This window comes from Epinephelus moara, chromosome 24, assembly GCF_006386435.1.
Source record: "Epinephelus moara isolate mb chromosome 24, YSFRI_EMoa_1.0, whole genome shotgun sequence".
Lineage (NCBI taxonomy): Eukaryota > Metazoa > Chordata > Actinopteri > Perciformes > Serranidae > Epinephelus > Epinephelus moara.
In genome coordinates, this window is record NC_065529.1 from 34,191,422 (window position 1) to 34,216,078 (window position 24,657).

General features: G+C 39.9%; 1 protein-coding gene across 1 annotated transcript in view; it reads left to right on the top strand.

Moving 5' to 3' along the window:
- Nucleotides 1-19,397, top strand: part of shmt2 (serine hydroxymethyltransferase 2 (mitochondrial)) — a 32,175-nt gene extending 12,778 nt beyond the window's left edge. Inside the window, exons 3-12 of the mRNA XM_050038969.1 lie at nt 2,024-2,103; nt 4,105-4,305; nt 4,483-4,564; nt 7,538-7,660; nt 11,037-11,176; nt 11,428-11,590; nt 12,032-12,131; nt 14,326-14,481; nt 15,233-15,340; nt 17,571-19,397. Of these exons, the coding sequence (XP_049894926.1) occupies nt 2,024-2,103; nt 4,105-4,305; nt 4,483-4,564; nt 7,538-7,660; nt 11,037-11,176; nt 11,428-11,590; nt 12,032-12,131; nt 14,326-14,481; nt 15,233-15,340; nt 17,571-17,698 (1,281 nt within the window). The 3' untranslated portion in view covers nt 17,699-19,397. The remainder of the gene's footprint in view (nt 1-2,023; nt 2,104-4,104; nt 4,306-4,482; nt 4,565-7,537; nt 7,661-11,036; nt 11,177-11,427; nt 11,591-12,031; nt 12,132-14,325; nt 14,482-15,232; nt 15,341-17,570) is intronic.
- Nucleotides 19,398-24,657: the final 5,260 nt, after the last annotated feature.

Below are 24,657 nucleotides of genomic sequence, written 5' to 3' on the forward strand. Positions count from 1 at the left end.
TTTGACTAATGTTTAAATTTGTTTGATGATCTGAAACATTTAAGTGTGGAAAACATGAAAAAAAGTAAGAAATCAGGAAGGGGGCAAACACTTTTTCACACCACTGTATACAGCTCAGGATTAAGTGCAGTGTTTCCATTGGCTTTTCAGGGGCTTTTTTTCCCAATCACATTTATTTTGCACCCAGTCCCAATTTGAGTCTTATTTATCTAACATGGTGCCTTTTTTTTTTTTCTTTAAAAATTCATATTTTAATGTTGTTGTTTTTTTCACATAATTTGGACACGGTGCGGAGAGGACTGGACAACCTTTTTTTTCTCCAGTATGAACAAAATACTTAAGTTTAAATAAAGTTTTCAAGCAACAGTAACATTTTACTCTTTAAAAAAAAGAAAGAGGAAGTCTTTGGAGAAGAATTTCAAAAAGAGGAATCATCTGATCAGGGGGATTGAAGCTGTAGTGTGGACGTTGCTACCTTTGCTAGTCATACCACAAATACTAGTGGGTTAAACCATTTAAAAAAAAATATATATATATATATTTATTGGCTTTTTGGTAATTTAAAACAAAACTTTCTTGGTGAAAGGAGAAACGTACACAAACATAGGATCAAATATAAACAAGCAAGTAATTTTAGATCAGCTTAATTTAAAAAACTAACTAAAATAAATAAATAAAAATTAAAAAGAAATAAAAACAAAAATAAAGAAAAATCATGCATACACCTGCTTGTACTGAGATGCATACATATATACATAAAAACAAAACAAAAACAACAAATCATATAAAAATTATTAATGAATTAGAAATCAGGCATGTGCATTAGTCAGTTACATTTTTATTTCAATTATTATTATTTTATATGATTGCGTTCACCTGATTAAAATGCTGTGATAATCACACACATTTCCTAAAGATTTATTTTCCTTAAGAATATTGTGTTTTAATAAATGTCGTGTTATTTTGTAGGATAATGTGCAATGTTCATAATACACAGGGCAAAGTCAATTACAGATGGCTTTTATAATGTACACAAAGTTTTTTTTCTGACAATGTTTAACCTTATAGATAAAATTGTGCTCAGTTTTGACAGCTTCATAAGTGTTTTCATTGCGGTAGACTTGTCGACTAGTCTAAGATTAAACGTCTGTGTAAGCGTCAGAGAAATAAATCCTTAGAAACATTCCTAGTTAGTAGCGATTAGGGTTGCAGCTAAAAATTATTTTCATTATCGATTAATCTACTGGTTATGGACTTGATTAGCGATTAGGTCCTTAAAATGACTACTAAGATTATATGTCTTTCTAACCAAGAGTCTAAAACCCAAAGATATTCAGGTTAATAATCACAGGAGATGAAGAAAAACTGAATCATCCTCTCATTTGAGGAGCTATAACAAAGTGGTGTTTGTTATTTTTGCTTAGAAGATGACATAACAGAATAGTTTAACAAAATATGAATCAAAATTGATCCAGCTCTCAAAGAGGAAATACAACATTAAGAAGTCAAGTCAAATACATCAAAGGAATAACTCTGTTGAAATCAGGCAAATAAGATGTGTCTGTGAACGAGTCCAGTACCAGTGACTGGTGTTACGTATGAAACAGAAATATCTGATGTCCATTATGTCTTCTAGCACACGGACAGGATATAAAGGAAAAGTTGTGTGGTATTATTACACTCCTTTTGCAGCAAACCATACACACTAAAATGTATTTTTCTTGGAAAATGCATTGCAAAATGATTAAAAAAGGGCCTCAGCAATGTTTCTCAGCATGTGCAGAAAAGTTTATTACATTATCTTGTTTCCTCCAGCAGCGAGGTGATAAGCATTGTGAAGTGCAGAGTGTTAGTCTATGGAAGTCCAGAGGTTCAATACTGTAATGATTGCCTTTAGCTGGAGGGGGATTTCTCACTATCACTTAACAGACTTTAATTTGCCGTCCTTGTCCCTTCTGTCCACTCGCGTCATTGATCTGAGTGCGTGTGTGTGTGTGTTTGCTTGTGTGTGTTCTCACCACAGAATTTCTGCAGTCGAGCAGCTCTGGAAGCTCAGGGCTCCTGTCTGAACAACAAATACTCTGAAGGCTACCCAGGGAGAAGGTGAGTGTGTTTATTCAGCCACACCCGAGCTTATTAACACTGTTGATATTCTCTGCTTTAGGATATTTGTTACAGACATGCGTGCACACACACACACACACACAGACTGATTTATACTGTGTTCTCTAGCTTGCCCCACAATAGTACATGCCAACCACACAGCCAATAATCCACAGCCTCCGCTTTGCCAAAGAAGATTCCTGAGGGGATACATTGGAGGAATTCAGTGCCCAGGCTGATAGTTGCATGTTTTCTATTTCCAGTTTTCCTATTTTCTATTATTTCCCTCAGATAATTCACATTTATCAGCAGCAAACAGAGAGCTGACATGTTTTGAAATGCCTCTCATTTGATACCTTTGATTCCTGGAATACAAGCCTACCATAAATCTCCCTCCCACTGAATGTGTTTTTAGTCTTTATTTTTTTTCCCCCACATCCTACTCATCTGCTGTTTGCACTTTAATGTAATGAAACAAAATGATGATCTCACTGAATGAGTGGTTTGTACTGTAGCCATCTGTTGCTCCTTCATCTGTAATTCCACTGGAAAGGATTGATGAGTATTTTCACCTGATGTGTCCCAGATCTACTGTGGTAGGGTCAGGTTATCACTGGTCTGGGTTGCTCTGGATGTTTGTGACAAACAGCGCCATTTGTGGTTAATGTAAGATTGGTCACAGACATTGATGAAACTTACAGAAGCTATGGAAACAGAGTGCAACGCATCATACTCTGAAAACCATGGCCCCCGGAGGGGAACCAGTTGGCACCCCAGTATGAAACCAGTGGCTGAAATGCTAACAAAATGACTGTGGCAAGCAAAAAACATGTTTGCATGTCAAATGATTATTTTAGCACCCAATGTCTACCAAATTGGGAATGTTTCATAGACAAACTCAATATCATTGGTCTATCTCAGTGTCCCTTCTTACCTTGTTAATATTGGAGAAATGATCCCACTGAATGACCAAAAAAAAAAGAAAAGAAAATGCTGAATATCGAACATTACAAATGAGGAAGAAAAGACAGAAGAAAAGAAAGGACGAATAAAAATGTCTCCACTTGGGGTAATGTTAGTTGGGTTATTATAAAAAATGGCCATTTGATCAAAGCACTTGCTAAGATCATTATTTAACTGAACGAAGATTAAAACCAGCCCTTGCTTTGTAAGCTTCAGCCTCTCCAGTTTGTTTGTCCATATTAGCAACTGCAGCTTATTTGATTGGTGGCGTGGTGGTGCAGGGGTTACCATTGTGGCCTCACAGCAAGAGGGTTCCTGGTTCAAACCCAGGGTGGGGGAGTTCTTCTGTGCAGAGTTTGCATGTTCTCCCCATGTCAGTGTGGGTTTTTTCTGGGTACTCCAGCTTCCTCCCACAGTCCAAAGACATGCAGGTTAGGTTAATTGGTGATTCTAAATTACCCGTATATCTATTGTCTCTATGTGCCAGCCCTGTGATGGTCTGGCGATCTGTCCAGTGTGTACCCTGCATCACTCTCACCACTAGCGTCGTTTTCTGCCACAGCAGGCATATGTGTCCAGTGAAATGGGTCTAAAAACCTTCTGTACACTGCCTGCTCAGCACCAAACAGTAGACAAACAAGGTTAGTGACTAGCTGGTGAATATAGTGGAGTAAGTAGCAGCTAAAGAGCCAGATATTTCTCTTAGGGGTTGGTGGAGACCCAAAACAGAGCTAAAATGGATGAATGTTGGACCTGTTTGACCAGAAACGCAACTGTGATTGAAAATGTTGCTTTATAAATGCTGGATGTTTAAATATGCAACTGTTGGCTAACAAGTTTGCCACCTTAAGAGGTGATAATATGTCAGGGTTGTGTTTATAACTTGTTCCTGCTGTCCACAAGTGGCCAAAAAAATCAGTTATTGCAGTTTTAAATTGAATGAATAGTAAAGCTTAATCCAGCAGGTTATTTGTAGGAGTGATGCATCTGTTACTAAATGGCCTATGGGTGTCTTTTTTTCCCATTTCCCACCCTCAGATACTATGGTGGAGCAGAAGTGGTCGACCAAATTGAGCTGCTGTGTCAGAAACGAGCCTTGGAGGCCTTTGACCTGGACCCAGCTCTGTGGGGCGTCAACGTGCAGCCATACTCTGGCTCCCCCGCTAACTTCGCTGTCTACACCGCTGTGCTCAACCCCCATGACCGCATCATGGGCCTGGACCTGCCCGATGGAGGACAGTGAGTAGTCACAGCTGCTTTCCTTTTTATTCCTAACCTGCACTGTGTTACTTATTTCCTCTTTCCCTCACACTTCTCTCTGATACGGCAGTATCCTCGTGAGTCAACACTTGTTTGTCATTTGCACAGTGTAATGTAATGGTTTTTCTCTTTTCACGTTCCTCTTTTTCACCACAGTCTGACCCATGGCTACATGTCCGATGTGAAGAGGATCTCTGCAACTTCAATCTATTTTGAGTCCATGCCTTACAAGCTAAATGTAAGTAGAGACCCCTACTACTGATTTCAGCTTACAACAGCTGGTCAGCAACAACAGATGTGGACTCTGTTATATCAGAGATGAACTGTCAGCCTTTTTGGCAATGGTGAGGAACATTATCAGTAGTAAAATCAATGGGAATCGGTCAACAGTGATAAAGGTGTGTTATGTTATAATGTCAGAAAAGCTGTGAGGCAGATGCAGCTTCAATAATATTTGAAAATACTTTTTTGCATTCATATATTTTGACCCTCTTTCAGTGTGAAATGAAAAAGTTGTCTAAATTCCAATAATGTCCAGATAACCGCAGGCAAGTTTTTCCCAGAGTTTGTTGTTGTGACTTCCACATGACCAGTACTGTTGGTCAGAGCTGCCCATGTGTCGGGGACCACAGGCTTCTCAAATGTCTGACACTTGCTTGTGCAAAGTGTTGCTTGTTCTGCTGCAGCACTTTACACTGTACAAGGTCTCCCATCTTTCTGTAGCACTATTGATCAGCTCTGCGTCTTTGTCAGTTTCTGCCCTTAATTTTACAGATGTAGGGTGAAGTAAGAAATTCTGCTGGTATTTATAGACAAACACAAACTTTGTGTAAAGTGAATATGTTGTACAGTATGTTGTGTATAAAATGTTTCTAGTTGTCTTTGCAATTCACTGTAGCAGCAGTCCAGCTCACAGGATGTAGACCGTGCCTGTGAGCCTGCCATTGGACGCCTATTTCAGACTGAATTCTGCCCTTCCACTCTTTGTGTGTTACAATTTTGCAAAGGCACTGTCGCTGCATCCTGGGCTTAAGGCTTCCCAAGACGACTGGGTTGTTTGTATTTCTTTAAACCAGTCACAGAGTGTTTTTTCCTGAGTGTGGAATTACGTATGGTGGGGTCAGCTATCAGGTCTGGCTTTGTGAGATTACTGTTATAGAGACTTGGAGAGAACTGTTAAAGAATAGAGAAAGGCCAGTGTGCAGCTGTACCACCAAAATATGTAGTATATATGCTGCTTACACTAAACCATACTTTTGTTTTTATATTGCTGTCATTATGTTGACAGTATAGTGCACAACAATTTCAGACAGCCTGATCAATAGTTATCAACTCTGAAAACTTGGAGTAACAACACGTTGCTCATTTTGATCAAACTGAGCAGCTTGTTTCTTTAAAGGTCCAGTGTGTAGGATTTAGTGGCATCTAGTGGTGAGGTTGTAGACTGCAACCAACTGAAACTTCCGCCGAATGCCAAGCGTGTTGGAGAACAAGGGTGGCCAACGCAAAATGCAAATGGCCCTATCTAGAGCCAGGATTTTTTTTTTTTTGTCCGTTCTGGGCTACAGTAGAAACAACATGAGGAGGACCCACTCCGTATGTAGATATAAACAGCTCATTCTAAGGTAACAAAAACACAATGATTCTCATTTTCAGGTGATTATAAACCAAATAAATCATACTTATTACATTACATTCAATTTCTGCCAATATATATTGGACATTTAACTACTTTTGTAGTAGTCATTGACTTAAACAACAAGACAAGAACAAGAAATTACAAATCATCCATAAGCACAAATATCTCAATTTATGCCAGATATTTTTGACTTGGTTTTTCCTCTAAAAACACAATTTAGTGACAGGGTATTGATTTAAATGAACAGTGGAGAAGGGTATAGGAGAAATGCTGTGATCCCTTTTTGGGAAATCTTTTTAGCGTTTGTGCCCCCAAAGGGACAACACAAGGCAGTGTGGGTTGGGATTCAATGTCTAACTCCAGAAACCTCAACCTAACAAGCACTCACTGGCAGGTGCTTGGCGACGAAGCACCATAAACACAGGTGTTTGGTTGATATATGTGCTTCCTCTCGCACAATGCAACTATACAGTCCTATTCATTTAGTATAATACGTAAAATATTCAATGTGCTGTTTTCCAGCAGCATCGAGATCTGTTCTACCAGGGTCCCTCAGATGTGGGTGCATCGTGTATTAGTGTATAGTATTTTATTCCTGGGGTCATAGTTGTGTGGTGGTGTTGGTAGCGGCTGATGGATGGCCATGAGAGTCTGCATGTCCAGACCTGCTGATGTATGGGCAGGCAGGACCCCTCTGCGAGAGAGATAATGGGAAATCGACAGGCTGGCCAGCACCACTGGCTCTGTCTTCACAATGAGCAGCTTGATGGAGTGAGGGGGCATCCATAGATGTGCTCTGGAGATGGGAGATTATCAGGTTGTCTAAATAAAGCTTTCCCTCCTCCTTTCCTCACTTCTTTCTCTTGTCTGTGTCTCCCTTATTCTCCATCCTTTCTGTCTCTCACTTTGTTTTTCCGCTCATCCTGTTCTCTTTCTCTCGCCTGTATTGTTTCTCTGCTCCGATGTTTAGAGGAGGAATACAGGGGGGGAAAACTGGAGATTCAGGTTCAAGACTCACTGGTCATTTGAGTGTTCCAGCCTGACTTCATTTCATGTGCCCCAGACGTACAACCCCACGAACAATGGATTGTCTAGCACATACCTCAAATTGCTTTTTTGAATAAAAAGAGTAGATACAATCTCCAAACCAACCTCTGATCTGTTCGGCCTCGTCACACCACTTGAGGTGATCCCTGAAAGGTTGAATTAGGATAAGTAGGGGTGCATTACCGCAATTGCTCCATCTTCCTCCTTGATATGATAGGTTGAAATGTCTCCCTTCGATAAATTCCTTCCCCTTTTAAGGTAGCCAAAGTACTTCAAATGCAGCTGCTTCAAATGAGCTTCAAATGGAAAAAAATCTCTCTTCCGTGTTGATATGTTTGCTCTTGATCCTCAAGATATCTGACAACTTTTTTTCATCCTCTCATGTTCCTTTTTTCTTTCCTCCTGACCCTTACTCTCCCTCTAATATTCTCATATTCATCCTCCACTTCTTCTTTTCCTCCCTCTCTACCTCTTTTTTTTCCCTCACTCTCTCCTCAATCTGTCTCCCTCTTCGTGTCTCTGCAGACTGCAACAGGACTTATAGACTACGACCAGATGGAGTTGACGGCCAAGCTGTTCCGGCCCAAGCTCATCATCGCTGGCACCAGCGCCTATGCCCGCCTCATTGACTACACCCGCATCAAGAAGGTGCACGGAGAACTCTCTGTATTCAGAACTCACCCAGCTTTCACCCCATCTTTCTCTCCGTTTGTGTGTGTGTTTTGCTCCACCTCGTCCTCTACCCGTTCTCTCATCCTGCATCATCAAGGTCAGACTAGCTTTGTCCTCTTATTTAAAACTCAGTCAACCTTTTCCACTGAACTGTCACACACACCTGCTCCTCTCACTGATAGGTCAGACCTTGCCAGGATCACTCCCGGCCATATCTTCACTAATTTCTGTCTCACAGCAGAGACCAGCCTGCTCTAAATAACCCACTGTTCACTTTCAGCATGCCCAAACCATTTTTTTAAAAAGTCTTTTCACACTTTCACTCAACAACACAGATGCTTTCTCTTGCCTACTCATCCGAACCAAACGTTGACACTCGCACTGACTCACGGGTACACAGCAGCAACTTTTAACTGCACACTTCACTGCTCTCTTTGGCAGTGCACAAGAGGCCCCTTTATCTGTTTTGTTATACCCACCCGCTGACTCACTTCATTCACTCCATGACTGCATCCCTTTGTTGCACAGCCCCACTTTAGCTAGTACCATCAGATGGAGTGTCCCGCCATTACAGAGCTGTGTTTTTATTAAGCACCATAACTACTTTGCCACTAGGCCTGAAGTGGGCCCATATTTTCCCCCTGGCATGTCTCTGTGGAACTGTTCACTGTTTTATGGCAGAATCTGCCGGGCCGGGCTCCTCTCCAGATTTTCAGTGTTGTGTTACCTAGATTGGAGGATGCTCTTTTTTCTTTTTTTTTTGTAATCTGAAATTTGTTTCGCTATCGGCGTTCATCAGCTCCCTCACATCACCCTCTTGTGTTCTTTACCCCCTCCAGTAACCCTGCCGTCTATCCTGCCTTTTAATCTAATAAACATGTGCTGATCCAGTTTAGATACGAGAGGAAGGGAGATTGTCATGATAATGAATATTAATTGGAGCACTAAAAAGATTGTTTACTGCTCTGATCATTCGCCAGCGAGTCATTTGCATGTTAGCGAGCTATTTATTGTTTGTGCCTTTTTCAATAAATGCTGGCAAGAGACGGCAAGGATTTATTGAATTACGCTGTAATATTTCGGGCCTCTGAAGACTGCCGAAGAGCGTAACAACACCAGCTCCGGTTTGAAATATCTGCCCTTTCAGAAGATAGGTAGTACTCACAGATGTAGAGTCAGTCATCAAATCTTAACCGTGGGGTAAAATGTAAATGCATCGACGGCATACGATTTTATCTCTCATTTTTTACCACACATTTCAAAATATACAGCGCACAGTCGTGTAAAATACACAGCACAGTTGGGTCACTGATGACACAGATTTAGGTAAGTTTAAGCATGTAGTTTAGTTTTATAGTGACTACAGTGGTTTCTGGCAGCGCTCTGTATATCAAGAATAATATATGCAAATACAGAGGAGTTCATAAATATTTGGAGAGTTCATATGATCACTCTATGCTCCAGGACGCTACTTCTAAAATATAACAGTAGCCCTTTTTAAACAGAGATTTCACAATACTACCTTAACGAAGAGCAGCCATTACACCAGGTTTGCTTTGTTTTAATAGCAAAACATTTATTCAAATTTACATCATATATAACATAATAAAACAACTATGATATATAGATATTATACAGTTTGGCACATAAAAGATTTAAAACATGTCTGTCTTTACATCGAGTTTTGCTGTTATTTTCTGTCTTGCCATTGAGGTAGGGTGGGTGGCAGTGGTTTGAGCCAAGATAAAGTTATATTTTTTTTTGCCACCAATGAAAGCATATGCAGCAAGTAAACCTTTCTGTTATCCAAAGCTCCAAAAGGGCGAGGCGAAATAACGGTGCAACATTCCTGCCTTGAGCAGGTAGTGTAAAAGGGGCAACTTTCAGTTTTGTGGTAATTTGAGTGGGTTCACATTCAGGCTGGAACGATATCGGATTTTCACTGCATGATTATCATGGCCAAAAGAGTTCACAATATTACCGCAGTATCTATAGAAAATGTGGGGAAAAATGCCGTCAGTCAAATTCATCTTTAAGTTTGTTTATTGTCCATTTTGTCCCTTTTTTCTGGCAAAAAGAATTACACTCAAAAAAGTGTGTAGAGGTGGAGAGTCTGTAACCCAACTGTACAAAGGTGTACAAAAACAGCAATTACACTAAATGAACTGTAAAGAGGGCAACCAGATGGTGTTGGGTGTAGGAAACGAGGTGAGAATGGACAGAAATACAAATGATTCAAAAGGCACTGGATTATTTACACAGTGTTATCATATGCATATTATTAACATATTATTTTACACATTTTATTTTTAAATATCACATTTTTTCTTAATACTGGTATATCACAACACCCCTAGTTTACATCAATAGTGGGTTAACATACTGAGAAGGCGACTGAAGAGGTTTAATGGTCCAGTACTGAGATGTTCAAAGATCAGACTGAAGGAAAAAATAAGCAAGAAGTGGAGCAGGCTGAGATGTGTCGTAGAGGATTTTTTAAATTAAAAAACACCCAACAGGGTTTCCTTTGTTCTCAAAAATTGCCTGTCCACACAAGCACTTCTATAAAAAAGAAAAAGAAAAAAATCTTCGTCCAAATGGAAACACAAAACCCAATTGAAGCAAGAGCATGCCAAACCAGCAGGTGGCGATATAACCCAAACCCTAAAGCCATGTTGACCAGTGGAAAATGAAAAAGAAGATCTTGGCCAATTAGAGGCCTTGGGGAAAAAAAGCTAATACCAGAAGGCTAACTGGTTGCAGTAACTTCTGTTGCGCATTATGACGTCTCTGTTCCTCAGGATAGTGGAAGAGTAACTGAACATTTATGTGTAAACATGTAAAAAAAAAAATCCTTTTAGCAAAGTCAGAGCCTACAGTACTTTGACCACCTCTGCCATTGAATGAAATGTTGCCCCATTTGTGACACCTCACAGAGGAGATAGTGGCACACACTCTGATGTCAAAAGCCAAAAACTTCACCCTGATGGAGTTTTTCAGTGACCTAAAATACAGTTTGTTTGTGGACGAATGGCCTGAATTAATAGAAAAAGTTATACCCTTGTAAAATATACCTGTGTACGTGTTGAGAAGGCCTAGGAGCTGCACTTCAGCCTCATACTCAGTTTCATTTTTAATCCAATCTTCTGGAGCCAAACCAATAAAAAAGGCTTGTAACTGCCCCAAGACTTGATTGACTGTATGTAAGGTCATCGTTGTTGTATGGTAGTGTCATGATTTGGGATCTTGTACCTAAAAGTTAAATTTCCTTGCTGCCCAGTGGTTTAAATTTGAATCCTATTGAATCCTAATTTTGTGTTTGCTCCCTCTTTTCCACCCTTCTCACCCTCAGCTGTGTACTGACATTAAGGCCTACATGTTAGCTGACATGGCTCATATCAGCGGCCTGGTGGCGGCCAAAGCCATCCCCTCTCCCTTCGACCATGCTGACCTGGTCACGTCTACCACACACAAATCCCTCCGAGGAGCCAGGTAAGAACAAGAGACATCTCAGTATAATCTCATTAATACTGCTGCACTAAGCTTCATAGAAATAAAAAGTTATTTTTATTAATTGTATTCGTAGTATATTTTGAGATGTTGCGACTCCCCCCTAATGAGACAGCTGATGTACCACGGGTGGGGAGACATCAAATTACCACGGATGGGAAACCTTGCTGTGTTGTAGAAAAAAATACAATGGTTGAAAATGCTTTGTCAGTAAATTAGTCTGCTCTGTCCAGGGCTGGCCTCATCTTCTATCGCAAGGGTGTTCGCTCAGTGGACAAGAAGGGGAAGGAGATCATGTACGACCTTGAAGACAAGATCAACTTCTCCGTCTTCCCCTCCCTGCAGGGTGGACCTCATAACCATGCTATCGCTGGTGTGGCTGTGGCGCTCAGGCAGGTCAGTACAGCCCACACAAAACCCCCAATTTCAATGTAAAAGTAACCAACTTTATTTGTATCGATGGAACGTTTTATTACCTCGGTCTGCCATTTCCTAATAAGAAGTTGAATCAGATTTTATAGTGAAACAGAATCTTAACACTGAGATGCTTTGGTGCAACTTGACTCTGGAACTTGTTCCCTAAGCTGCTGCGGGCATCTGCTCCGACTCTTTCTCAAGTGTCAACTGTCTGGATCTTGGTGCTGTGCTGGACATTTAAACCATTAAAGAGGATGGAGAGATGTTGTCGCTCACTTTTATCGACATGAAATTATGTTTATACAGTAGAAATGTACTTTCTTGACATCTCATGAATAATGTCTTGATCCTCAACTGAAAAAAACTGTATATGGCTCAACCTGTTATTGTTTTTTTTGTGTGTATTTTGTGTGTGTCCAGGCAAATTCTCCCATGTTCAAGGAGTATATCGCCCAGGTACTAAAGAATGCCAAGTCTATGGCCAAAGCTCTCCTCAGCAAAGGCTACACCCTGGTATCAGGTAATCTTACTTGTATTTAAGCATTCTATTTTTGTAATTCCCAGGGAGACACTGGCTCAGCAAACAGCAGAAAGAAAAACACACAACGCCGTCAATAAAGAGAAATGCCCTGTCACAAAATGCAAATTATGCGACAGAAGAAAAAAAACAAAACAAAACAGAAAAGCATTTAAATTCATGATGTGCAAATAGGCTAATGTCAGTGTAGCTGTCCTGTCAGTCAGGGAAATGAAACCAGATGAAAGTGGTCACTTTCTGGTCGTGAGCGAATGCTTGAATCTTGTACTGCATTTAATTCGCTGGCCTCAGCTCTTTTTTGATGTATAGCCTTCAATTGATACCCTAAAAAATACAGACTTGTCCTGTGCTTACACTGCAGTGTGTGCACGCTGTCCTTTTTTCAATCCCTTTGTAGATGTTGGTGTAAAAAAAAAAAAAAGAATAGACAGGGAAAGGGTGTTGTGTGCTGTTCCAGTCACTATGAACAAGGAGTGTGTAGTTACTCAAGTAAGCTGGTTACACTAATTGCTATAAGAAAATGTGTAGACCTAAAATATACCATCAGTGTCTCATTTATTAGGTACACCTGGTTAAAACTAATGCAGTATAATACAACGGCAATAAATCTTCCCTTTATGAAGGTTTTAATGTTAAGTTTTTGTTTCAGAGAGGTGTTAATTCAACTGTGTAATCATTTTGCAGTATGTGTGTGATGAAGCGCACTCTCATTGATATTAAATGGGTGGACAAAATAATAGAAACACATTATTTTACACTGCAAAACAGTTTAATAGCACCATGAACTGCTTATTAGACTGCATTAGTTTTTGCTAAGTGTACCTAATAAACTGGGAACTGAATGTACATTTGGTGCTTATAATAAGCTTGTATGAAACAATGACAAATAAGCTTAGTTTGATCTGTAAAAAAAATATTCTGTTGGCAAATTTACTGAGTAAAGAAGCGGTGTGTAAGATTTAGTGGCATCTAGTGGTGAGGATTGGAGACTGCAACCAGCTGAAACTTCTCCCAGTTACAATTCCTTCAGTGATCATTGTTCAGGAGGTTTTTACCAAGAACTGAATTCTCCGCAAAGGTCGCAAAGGGACCAAGTGATAAAAACCAGTAAAAACACTGAATAAAGCGGTGTCGTGTTACAAATCAGCGTTTCTCCGATGCTGTCCAGCATGTTGGAGACAGGCTGCTACCCCAGCACTTGCTAATCTTTGTTCAACTTTATCCCCTGATAATTAGATAAGAAAAAGATCCAGACATTCAGGAGGTTTTTACAGGGAGCTGAATTATCCGCAAAGGTCTCTCCCTCTCCAGAACAAAGGGAGCTGGTGATTTAAACTGGTAAAAACGCTGAATAAGGCAGATTCTCGATTTAAAAAAAGAAAAGAAAAAAAAAAAGAAGTGTTTTTCTAAAGCTCTTGGCACGGAGTGGCCAGCTATGGTGGCTGACACAAAAACATCAATGGCCCTACCTAGAGCCAGTGTTTGGTTTATCTGTTCTGGGCTACTGTAGAAACATGGCTGTGCAACATGGCGATCTCTGCGGATGAAGATCCACTCCCTGTGCTGATATGAATGGCTCATTCTAGGGTAACAAAAGCAATTCTTATTTTCAAGTGATTATACTCTGAAGAAAATATGCTTACTATATTCCATATCTGCCAATATATCCCCCTAAATCCTACATACTGGACCCTTAAAATTGCCTAAAGTACTTTGCACGTGATCATGATGACAATTAATTTTACTCTCAGGATTAGTGATAGTAGTGTTAATATGTAGTTTTATTGGGACTGTACATTTGTCACTGTCATAGAGAGCTCAGTGAGCAAGTGAAGAAGTCAACCTTTGTCTGTCGTTTTAGAAAGAAATATGAACATATATGTACATAAAACATAAATACAGCACTCAGATGAACATGAAGCAAGTGTGCAGACAAACATTGACAAATGCATGAGACAGGTTAAGATATGAAGCATTGGATGCCCCGATAACACTTGACCCAACAGTCTTCATCCTTAACTGCATTTAGTTTCATATCCTACAGCTAACAAATGGAGCAACATAACTCATCCATGTTAAACTGAAGCTGAGGTGGTCTGATCAGAGGTTCATATCTACGAAGCTTCGGACTTTCCTCCTCTTCAAAAGTTCTGAGTTAGATTGCTGAATATTTCAGGTGGGACCGACAACCACCTGGTCCTGGTTGACCTGCGGCCTAAGGGCATTGACGGAGCTCGGGCCGAGAGGGTGCTGGAGCTGGTGTCAATCACTGCCAATAAGAACACCTGCCCCGGGGACAAGAGCGCCCTGACTCCTGGTGGCCTCAGGCTAGGTAAGGAACAGCTTCACATTACACTGCATTTAGCTTGACTGAGACAAGCTCCTGTCATGCTTATTAGGGATATTATCGGAAACCACACAAAGAAAATGGAGATTATTTGTAAATGCAAAACATTTTAAACCTTAAAACACCTGTAACTTCGTTTTTGATATGTGTGTATGGTCAGCTCAGCAGTGTTTTGTGTTTCATATTTAACTCCAAGGTGAGTTTTTTTTTGTCAGATTTACTTGGCACTTAGCATCCTCTTCACTTAATGTGCTCACTTTTTGAAAATGTAGCTCTGCATATGGAAATTAGTCAGCCACCAATTAAGCCACAAGCACTGAGCACATCATGATTAATTAAGTATGTTTGGGTTTTTAATCATCTTCCGGGAAGTTTAAGAGCTCCACATCCACACTGCCATATTTTTAAAGCATTGTCTTAAGGCGAGAAACTTCACCTACAGTACAGTGTGCTGCATGTATTACCCTCTCAACTGTTTATTTTACTGAGACTTGGACATCACCATAGCGACCCATCAGCATCAGTGTAGGTTTGACACATCTGGAGTTGGTGTAGATTCATTAGAGACGTTTTTGAAAGCCCCCCCCCCCCCAAAAAAGACCATATGGATCCTAAATAGAAAGAAAATGCAGGAAAATTAATTAGTGACAGTCGAACCTGTAAAAGCAAAGGGAAGTAATTACAAGGCATTACTTCGTATTTCAAGTGGCAGATCTTGTGTTCTTCTCCATCCCAGGTGCTCCAGCTCTGACATCCAGACAGTTCAAAGAGGCTGACTTTGTGCAAGTTGTCGAGTTCATGGATGAGGGCTTTAAGATCGCCTTGGACGTCAAGAAAAAGACAAGTAAGCCTACTGCGAGACGGGAGACAGATTACACTGTAGCCTGGAATTAACAAGAACATGTGCCTCTCTTTTTTGTCTTGCATTTTTAAAACTATAACAGGGTTACTGCTGATCCTTAAAAGTCTCATAAGGCTTTACACAATTCATGAGTCTAAAAATAAGGTCTTAATTGGTATTAAAGTGTCTTAAGTCGATCTTTTAAAAGCCTAAAACATGTTAAGACATGGGAAATAGGATTTTAAAGGAGCTATATGTAAAAAATCTAAAGCAAATAGTCGTAAAATCCTCCTAATATGTCACAGAGACTAAGGAATAATGTTCATATAACATACTGATCTCACCGACAACAATAGTACAGCCAGAATATTCGCATTTAAAAAATTTTTTTGCAGTCTGCAAATCATGTTTATGTTTTGAATTTGTGTTTTGGNTGTATCCTGGCAGCAGCGTTAGCAGTGTCCCGGTACATAGCAATAGCAGCTGGCTCCTCCTCAGCTGTATCCTGGCAGCAGCGTTAGCAGTGTCCCGGTACATAGCAATAGCAGCTGGCTCCTCCTCAGCTGTATCCCGGCAGCAGCGTTAGCAGTGTCCCGGTACATAGCATTAGCAGCCGGCTTCTCCTCAGCTGTATCCCTGCAGCAGCGTTAGCAGCAGAGAAGCTGGACTTGCTCAAACAGTCCGCTGGAAAACCGAAGATCAAGGACGCGGCGATGCAGCCCAGATTCCACCTGGACTAAACGATGAACTGATTAGAATTTGGTGGTCAAAAGTCAAAGATTATTGTGACCTTGCGTCTGCCTCATTCTCATGAATGCAATATCTAAAAAATGCCCTGAGGAAGTTTCTTAAATTTTGGCCCAAAGTCCACTTGAACTTAAAGCCACAGTGTGTAGGAATTTCTCCCATCTAACGTTGAAATCATATATTCATTCAGGCTCCTACACAGACACACGCGACGCAAGTTGATAAACCCCCTCCTCACCATGCTGGCTGTGTTTACAACATAGGACTGTTGGGGCAGGTGTAAATTGAAACAAACCAATCACGTCTTGTCTTTTGACAACTGACAAGTGGCTCAACCTCACACATCTCATCCCTCTCGTCGCATCACTGCGCCGCTGACAGCGTGGGGCTATCCCCTGGTAGTGCTATATGTCCCTTGCTGGCGGATGTATTTTCAAGATGGCGAAACGTTATTGAACCCCCAAACAACTTACCCGTCCAATGTATAAACAAATCCAAAATTCTCCTTTTACGAGAACGAGTCAGATTATTGGTGGAGATAATAGTACACCAACGATTCAACGATAAACTTGTTAGATTTTGGCCATAACTCAAGAATTCATAGTCTAATTATGACAGAATTTCACACAAATGTCTAACAGAATAAAATGTTGACATTTTGTATCCTAAATGACAGAGGTCAACATCACTGTGACATCATTACATGTTGCAAAATTACTTTTTCATAACATAACTCAGAAACAGAAGGGGAGACATTTGGTCAGATAGTGATATGGTGACACTAATCTTTGGTGCCCACCTTGAAACTGTGCTAATGTATAAATCTTCTGTGCTGCCAGGTTTGTGTGTGATGTGTTTGATGCATCCATGTTTTAGTATTTGTAGCTTCTTCGCAGCAACAACCATATTAGAAGCGTTAGAAGTCTGTTGCACTGGTTCCCAGCTGGTCCGGCCATGGGGTCCAGATTTTTCCTGGAGGCCCACACAGTTAAATAAATTCAGTGTCATACTTCCATTTGGCCATGTCGTTGAGATAGTCTCCTGTCTCTGTCAAGCAGCTGTCTGACAGTCACTCACTCTGCAGTAGGAAACAGCACTTTTAAACAAAAGCTCTGTGCTGGAAATTCACTGTAAGTCACTTGCGGTCCATTCAGAATGGACCAGTGACCCACTTTTGGACCGCGACCCACCAGATGGGAACCGCTGGTCAAGTGTCATTGTTACATACAAGTCTGCACAGACATGGATGTGAACTGTAACTGCAACTGGACTTGTTCGTGGAGGCATACAGCTGCGAGGCAGTCTAACTTGCTGTAAGCTGTAGGAACTCTGTGTAAAGTGTAATACGCTTTATATTAAACTGTTGGATATTGAAACTTGAGTGGGAACAAAGAGCCCAGTGGTGATAAATCAAAGGAAGTGAACAGGCTAAAGTTGAAAGCTGAGCCGTTTCCCCTCTCTCTCCTCTCTCTGTTGTCTAATGCAGCAAAGCTCCAGGATTTCAAGAACTTCCTTCTCCAAGACCCAGAGACCGTGGCTCGCATCGCCGACCTGCGCCACCGCGTCGAAGCCTTTGCCAGGCCCTTTCCCATGCCAGGCTTCCACGACCATTAAACCAAACAATATAGAGTCTGCGGGGCCATAACAGCCAGGTGGCAGGAAGCTGGCTGGGCAGGGAGAGGGAGAAATGTCATGGTAATGAAATGTGGTCGGTGCCTGTGAATCAGGATCACTTCCCCCTTTTTCCCATCAGAACTGGAAAGAAAATACACATTTTTTTATACTTCTTTGCAGTAATCCATCAATTCATTCTTTAGGTAAAGAAACAATAAGATATGACAGATTTTTTTAGAGACAAGAGCCTATTTTCTATTGTATATGCAAATATCTTTCTCAGTTGTCTTCATGTCATTTCATTAATGTAAGTGTGTGGGAGGGAAAAAAATAACATGTCAAATCAAACAACGACCAACAGCTCTTTGTGTCACAGGCTCTGTGACTTGATTAGTGTATAATTAGTATAATAAGATACACTGAGAGTCTTGTTCTATGAAGAGTCTTAACTAATGTCACTAATGTCGATTATTACATTCACATTGAGATGTGGGCATGATAGTTTTCTGCTTATGAAACCAGGTACGCACGGAGGCTTAATGTGGTGAAGGGGTGTTCTGACACACAATGTTGTGTTGCTATTAGATATCTATGGGGAAATATGGTTGGAAGATAAGAAATAAACCTAGATGTTGTCAAAGTATCATCTCTATAAGTTAAATCTTAAGCTTAGTAAAGATTCGTGCAGCTTGTTTCCAGTGTCACATTATACAGGAGGTGGACTAAATAATTTTAGCAGCTTTTAATATACTATAATCTAATAAAGCAACACTAGAACCTGTGTTCACACATAGTGTTTATACTGTGAGATGTTTTTTTTAATGAAAATAAAACATCAGAATCTTCAGAAAGTACGATTTAATGTGCATTTGTATAAGATTACATTATAAATGTCCACCTCTGTCAGATGTAATTTTCCTTTTAACACTCGTCTTTTCTCTTCCAGCACATCACTGATGTCAGATCTTAATTGCTATATATTTTGTTATGACAGATAAATAACCAAATGGAATAATAACACAAATGTCACCCTGGATCATTTTATACTTTCCTTTAAGTGCGTTTACAGAGAGTTTATACTTTTCTATGTATTATTTAAAAAAGAATTAACCATGTAACAGCCGCCATGTCACACAAATCTTAAGGTTTCCGATACCAGCTGAGTTGTTGTATTAGAGGAAAGACTATTTTTAGTGCAGTCTACCTGATTTAAGTGTCATTTATTTCGCCATGGTGTTCAGTGATGGAAACTGTGATGCAGCTTGATTTTGGAGAAGAAAAGAAAAGAATATTTTGTTGTCTATGTGGCTCACAGATTGGAACTGTTGTCATTATCACTGCATCAGTGAGGAAGCAAGATTTCTGTTTGTGAAATGATCGTACAGCACAATGGAGAGGAGGGTGTTAGAAATGGTGTGGTTACTTTCTTACTTTGCACAAAACACAGCCTCCAGAGTGAACCAAATCATACAAATTATCCACATCACAAGTTTTTGACAGCTGATAGAGTAGACTCTGCCAAAATATACCAATAAGTATTTTACTACTATGTTCATGGATCTACTGTTTGTCTGTTGTCGTCTCTGATATGTTGCCAGCCTTTGTACATCCACACAAGTTTGAACTTGCTTTCTTTTACAGAACATTTTTATTAACATTTAATCAGTATTAGCTGAATAAAATCTGATAATGCAAGCAACACTTGTGTGGTGTCGTTAATATCACATTTCACGTGCTTAGTCACAACCACACGTTTAAAAAAACATCCAGTGTCCAGGAGAAGGTGTCATTCTGTCAAAATAAAATCATGTTTGTGAAATCTGGACAATAATGGTGCGGATGTTTGTGTGTTGTAGAGAAAATGGACTTCATTCACAAACTGCTATCAACGTTTTACTCACAAAACAGATTCATCAATATTTCTGGATGAATTTGTTCATACTCTGCAAACAACCTGAAAACTGGGATGAAATGGAAACACACCTTTTAATGAAGTGCACATCATATTAAAACCGCATTGATTTAAAAAGGCTTTAATAGATAATATTTAAAATCATTAATTTTCTAATGCATTGGCTACTATTAAAGTGATGTCCTTTCATCCCCTTTAATTACTGTCATAATTAAAGTATTCAGCTATAAAAACTGAGTGTCCCCATCCTATCTTACAAAGTTGTAAAGTGGTGCAAATTGTAACCAAATTTTTAGAAAAAAAGCAAAAGAAAATGCAAATGTATGTGCTTCTTCATCCACTACTGTTAAGCAATCTGTTTCCATTGCACTTAGTCACATTTACCTTTTATCAATACACAAACTTTTTCACCTCCCCTAAAAATAAAACCTTTTTCACTGTATTTTCAGATTTTTTCCCCCTGAAATTCTGATGTTTCTTCACAGGTTTTTTTATGCAAAAATTAACAACATGCATTAAAAGTGGTGGATGGAAATGCACCCAGTGTCCATATTGAAATGCAAGTTTGTTTTCATTTTTTGTATTTTCATTTTCATTAACCCACCCCCAAAATGGGGGCGTAGCAGTATGCTGATTTCAAATAGAGGGTTGATGTAGGAGCAAAGGTTTTGTTTTAACATTTAGGGGAAAACATTTCCTGCATTCTGGTGGATTTTGATGCACCAATTTTCTGCATCAATTTATGCTGTAAATGTCTTTAATTGTGTTAGAATAAAAATCCTTTGACACTTTTTTTTTTGTTGTACACATACCTTAAAACTTCTACTAGTAGCCTGGGCTATTTTTTGCGTAAATCACTGAAATCAATTGGCCTATTCTGAATATTGAGGGGTCTGTGACCCCTGCATCCCCCCTTAAGTGTACACCTATGGGCTGGTGTGTCATGGATCCAACCATCGTGAGAATATTTCTGCGCACGAATTAGTGAATTATGCCCACTGAAAGGAAGTTACCTGTGTGTTCCAATACCCATACTACCATACTATATAGTACGCCAGAAAAACATTTAGTATGTCCCAATACAGAGTATGTCAAATACAGGATGCCAAAAATACCAGTAGGCTATGTTCTACTACATCTGGTTGTATTTTGCAGTATGCAAGCCAGTATGCTTTTTTCACCCACAATCCTCTACACATAGATTGAGCTGCAAACAGATAGGTGACTGATGACCAGTTGATTAATAATGAAAGGTGTATTAATTGTTTAATTGAATGAAATAATCCTAAATATAACCAACAAAAGGGCACAAATATGAAATAACAATGACAGAGAAATGTATAGCCTGTACATTTTTACCATCCTGAATATAATATGTTAGAATCTACAATGTATGCAACTTCAGAGCTCTCCAGGTTGACCTCTGTCTCTGGTGAGCTTGGTGAACGCCATTTTGTTTTATCTCCATGGTAGTGGATATATGCATAAGAGGGTCAGAGTTCCAAGCGTAAAGTTATGAGACAGCAGTATGTACTTTTTAAGGGCAGCTGCAGTACCTACTGAAAGTAAAATAAAAAAGTATGTAATCCGGGACGCATATGGCACCGCCTCACTCACATGACACCCTCTACATGCAATCCAACGCACCTTGTCTGAAGGGCCGGGATATTTAAATGCTACCGCCCTGCTCATCTGTAATGCTGCTCACCTGGGGCCGCACAGCGCACCTGTTAACTGCTGAAACACTGCTAAAAACACTTTGTGCCACCACTACTGCTGCCTTTGCTTCTTTATCGTACTTTATAAAGAAGCTAACCTGCGAACAGAGGCTATAGCTAAATGAAGATACCAGCTTTGTGGAGGACATATTTGTTTTTGCCCTGCTAATTGTTGCTAACTGTTAGCAGCTGCTAGCTTCTCAGTTCTACAACGGTTACTCCATTTCGGACAGTAACCGCCACTTCCGGTCGGAAAAGCTACACTGGACAGTTTACAGTAGGACCATTAAGACTCTTTGCCAAGGACAGACTGTCTGCTAAGATGGCGGGGACCACTGCTTCACCAGGTAAGTGTCTGCTGCTTGTGCTAACATGGCTGTTATGCTAACTGTTATGTCTGCTGTTGACCTTCACCTTGTTGATTTGCTTAAAGTGTTGTCCTGTTTCTGCCCTTTGACCTCTACCTTCACTATGTGCAGTGTTTCTTGTAAATTACTCTGACATCAGTGGTTGAGGTTGCTCTTCTACTGGTTGTCTGTTTGGCACCTGCATTGTGATGCTGTCATTGTGGTAACCAGTTTACATACATGTTGGGATATGGATTGATGAGTATTAGAGGTGTAATTGTGGTATCATCTCCAGACTGCTGCTGCTGGTTTGGATTTTGTTGCTTTGCTTTGCTTTGCTTTGCACACATACCATTCACATATGATGTCCTCCATGTGACGAAGTATTTCAGCTGAAACCATTGTGTTTATATGGCTGCTTTACTGCTTTTTGTGTCATACTTGATTGTGATGCTTAACCTTTCTGTGGTTTATGCTGCTGCTGTATTCATTGTCAGTCACAAGCTTATCAATGTGCAGTGTTGTTTCCTGCTTCTCAGTGTCACATAGCCTAACACAGGGGTATCCAGCCAGTTTAGATAATGTGAAAGTACCAGAGGACATATAGGTTATAAAAAAATCACGTACAAGTGACGCGAAAACAATTGTTATTACTTCATGTGCAAAATAATTCAACTTTGGAGCGCCCATTAACTCACCTGGTAGAGCAGGCGCCTTGCCACAGCAGCAGCTGGTTCAGTTCCAACCTATGGCCCTTTGCTGCATGTCATTCCCCCTTTCTTTCCCCCTTTCATGCCAACAACTGTCCTTTCGATTGAAGGCAAAAAAGCCCTAAAACATATCTTGCTTGCTATTGAATGCTTGCTATACTGTTTTTTTCATGTCATACTTGACCTGACTTTTCTGTGGTTTATGCTGCTGCTGTCATTAGCACGGGGCCGGAGTAGACTGTGAAAATACCAGGGGCCAGCTGCTTCTCACAAGTTATACTATGAAAAAAAAAATCACATATAAATGACAAAAAAACCCCCACTGTTTTTACTTAACATAAAAAAGTTAGACTTTGGAGTGCCTGTTAACTTACCTGGTAGAGCAAGCACCCCATGTACAAAGGCTTTGTCCTTGCTGCAGCGGCTGCATGTTGTCCCACCTCTCTCTCTCTCCCCCCTTCATGCTTACAACAGTCCTATTGCTTAAAGGCAAAAAAGACCCAAAAATAAGTATTTGACTTCCCACTGCTCCTGAAAGCGGCACCTCTTGCTTTTGACTTTACGCTTCTTTGCTGTGGCCATGTCTGCCACCTAGCTGGAAATATCTGGCACTAGGTAATTTCTTGTTTGTGTATTTATGAAAACACCTGTGTAGTTCCTCCCTGGAGTATGTCTACAAACTTTATGATTGCCCTGCCATCATGAGGTGAATATAAAAATGAAAAGTAATCATGCTTGATGAACTAATACTGGGATAATCACATCCTAAATTTCTAAGAGAAGAAAATGGCAGTTTAAAATCAATCAGAAGGCCATGATTGGCCCCTGGGCCAGACTTTGGACATGACTGGCAGCATCTTATAAAGGCTTTGTCTTCTCAAATACATTAATTTAAATAATTTTGATACATACATTTATCTGCTGCTGTGTTTTAGTCTGCTGCTATAGCCCATATCAGGTGGATTGCTGTGCTTGGACTCATCCATCTCAATTCCCTACACACTATAGAGGTGCTCGGTACATGTACAAACACATTTTAAAGTACACATCTTTAACCTGAGCTGACTTCATGGAATCACTGTTGTCACTGAATGATTCAGTAGCTTTTAGCAGTGCAGCTCTCCTCACTGGTGACTGAGCTATTAACCTTATTTAAAGTGTGTGTTTTAGGCTAGTTTTGCACTGAACTGAGTGTAACAGCTTTGATAGACTGACCATGCTGACTCAGCAAAGTGATTCTTGATTCCCACCTCCACAGGGATTGTATATATATTTGAAGTGTTAGGTTGGAGTACGGCATGACGATTGGTACTGCAGCGTTGGTAGTAGCACTAGTAAATCTGACATGTAATAGATTCCCCACAACAGCAGGCATTGGGCTCTGTATCTAATACAGTTTTGGTGGGGGGATATATTATTGGCATGTCTGCTTATTTGCAAGCTCTTTTGTAACACTGCTGCTGGTTTATCATCATCCCAGAAATCCTTCTACTCATTGTTGGAGCAATGTGACTCACATGTACTAGTATTTCTGTTTATTTTAGGACTAAATGGATCCTCCATACATGCATCGTCAGGGCAAAAGACTGTTAGTGACTATTTAAAGTGACTAGCTGGGTTCAGGTGTTCCCTTATGGAAGCATGCAGTTTACATTCATACCTACCCTGTTTTGATTAATTTGAATTAAACGTGGATGACTTTTCAGCAGTATTGTCTGGTGAACCTAGATTTAGCTTCTTGTTTAAGGAATTCTAGTATGCCTTAGAATCAAAACACAAATCAGTAACAATCTCTCGGGGGTTATGTAAGTACAGTAAATTTTCACTGCACTCTGTTTTGATTTATATGTAAAAAAAAATCTGTTCAAGAGGAGTTGGCTGACTGAAGTGTCTCGGCCTAAAAGGAAGTGAAAGATGCAGTGTGAATTTTCAGACTTAAATCCAACTAAAATTAAATCCAATTTTGGCTGCTACAGCGTACATCTCTGCTCTGTAATTCACCATCCTTTTTCTTCTTCGAGAGAAAAGGGACCATTTCTGGTTATTTCCCTTTTTATTCCTTTTACAATTAAAAAAAACAAATGACACTATATTTAAAAAAACAAACACATTATTTTTGACAACAAAAAGGGATGACTAACTTTGATTTGAGTTGGACTTTAAAAGTTTGGTTAAATAGAGGATCTGGTTCACAATTTGCCACTTCATGCCATGTAATATTTGTGCATCAGTATTGGACAATTTGCACTAATAGGTTCTCCAAATTTGTGAC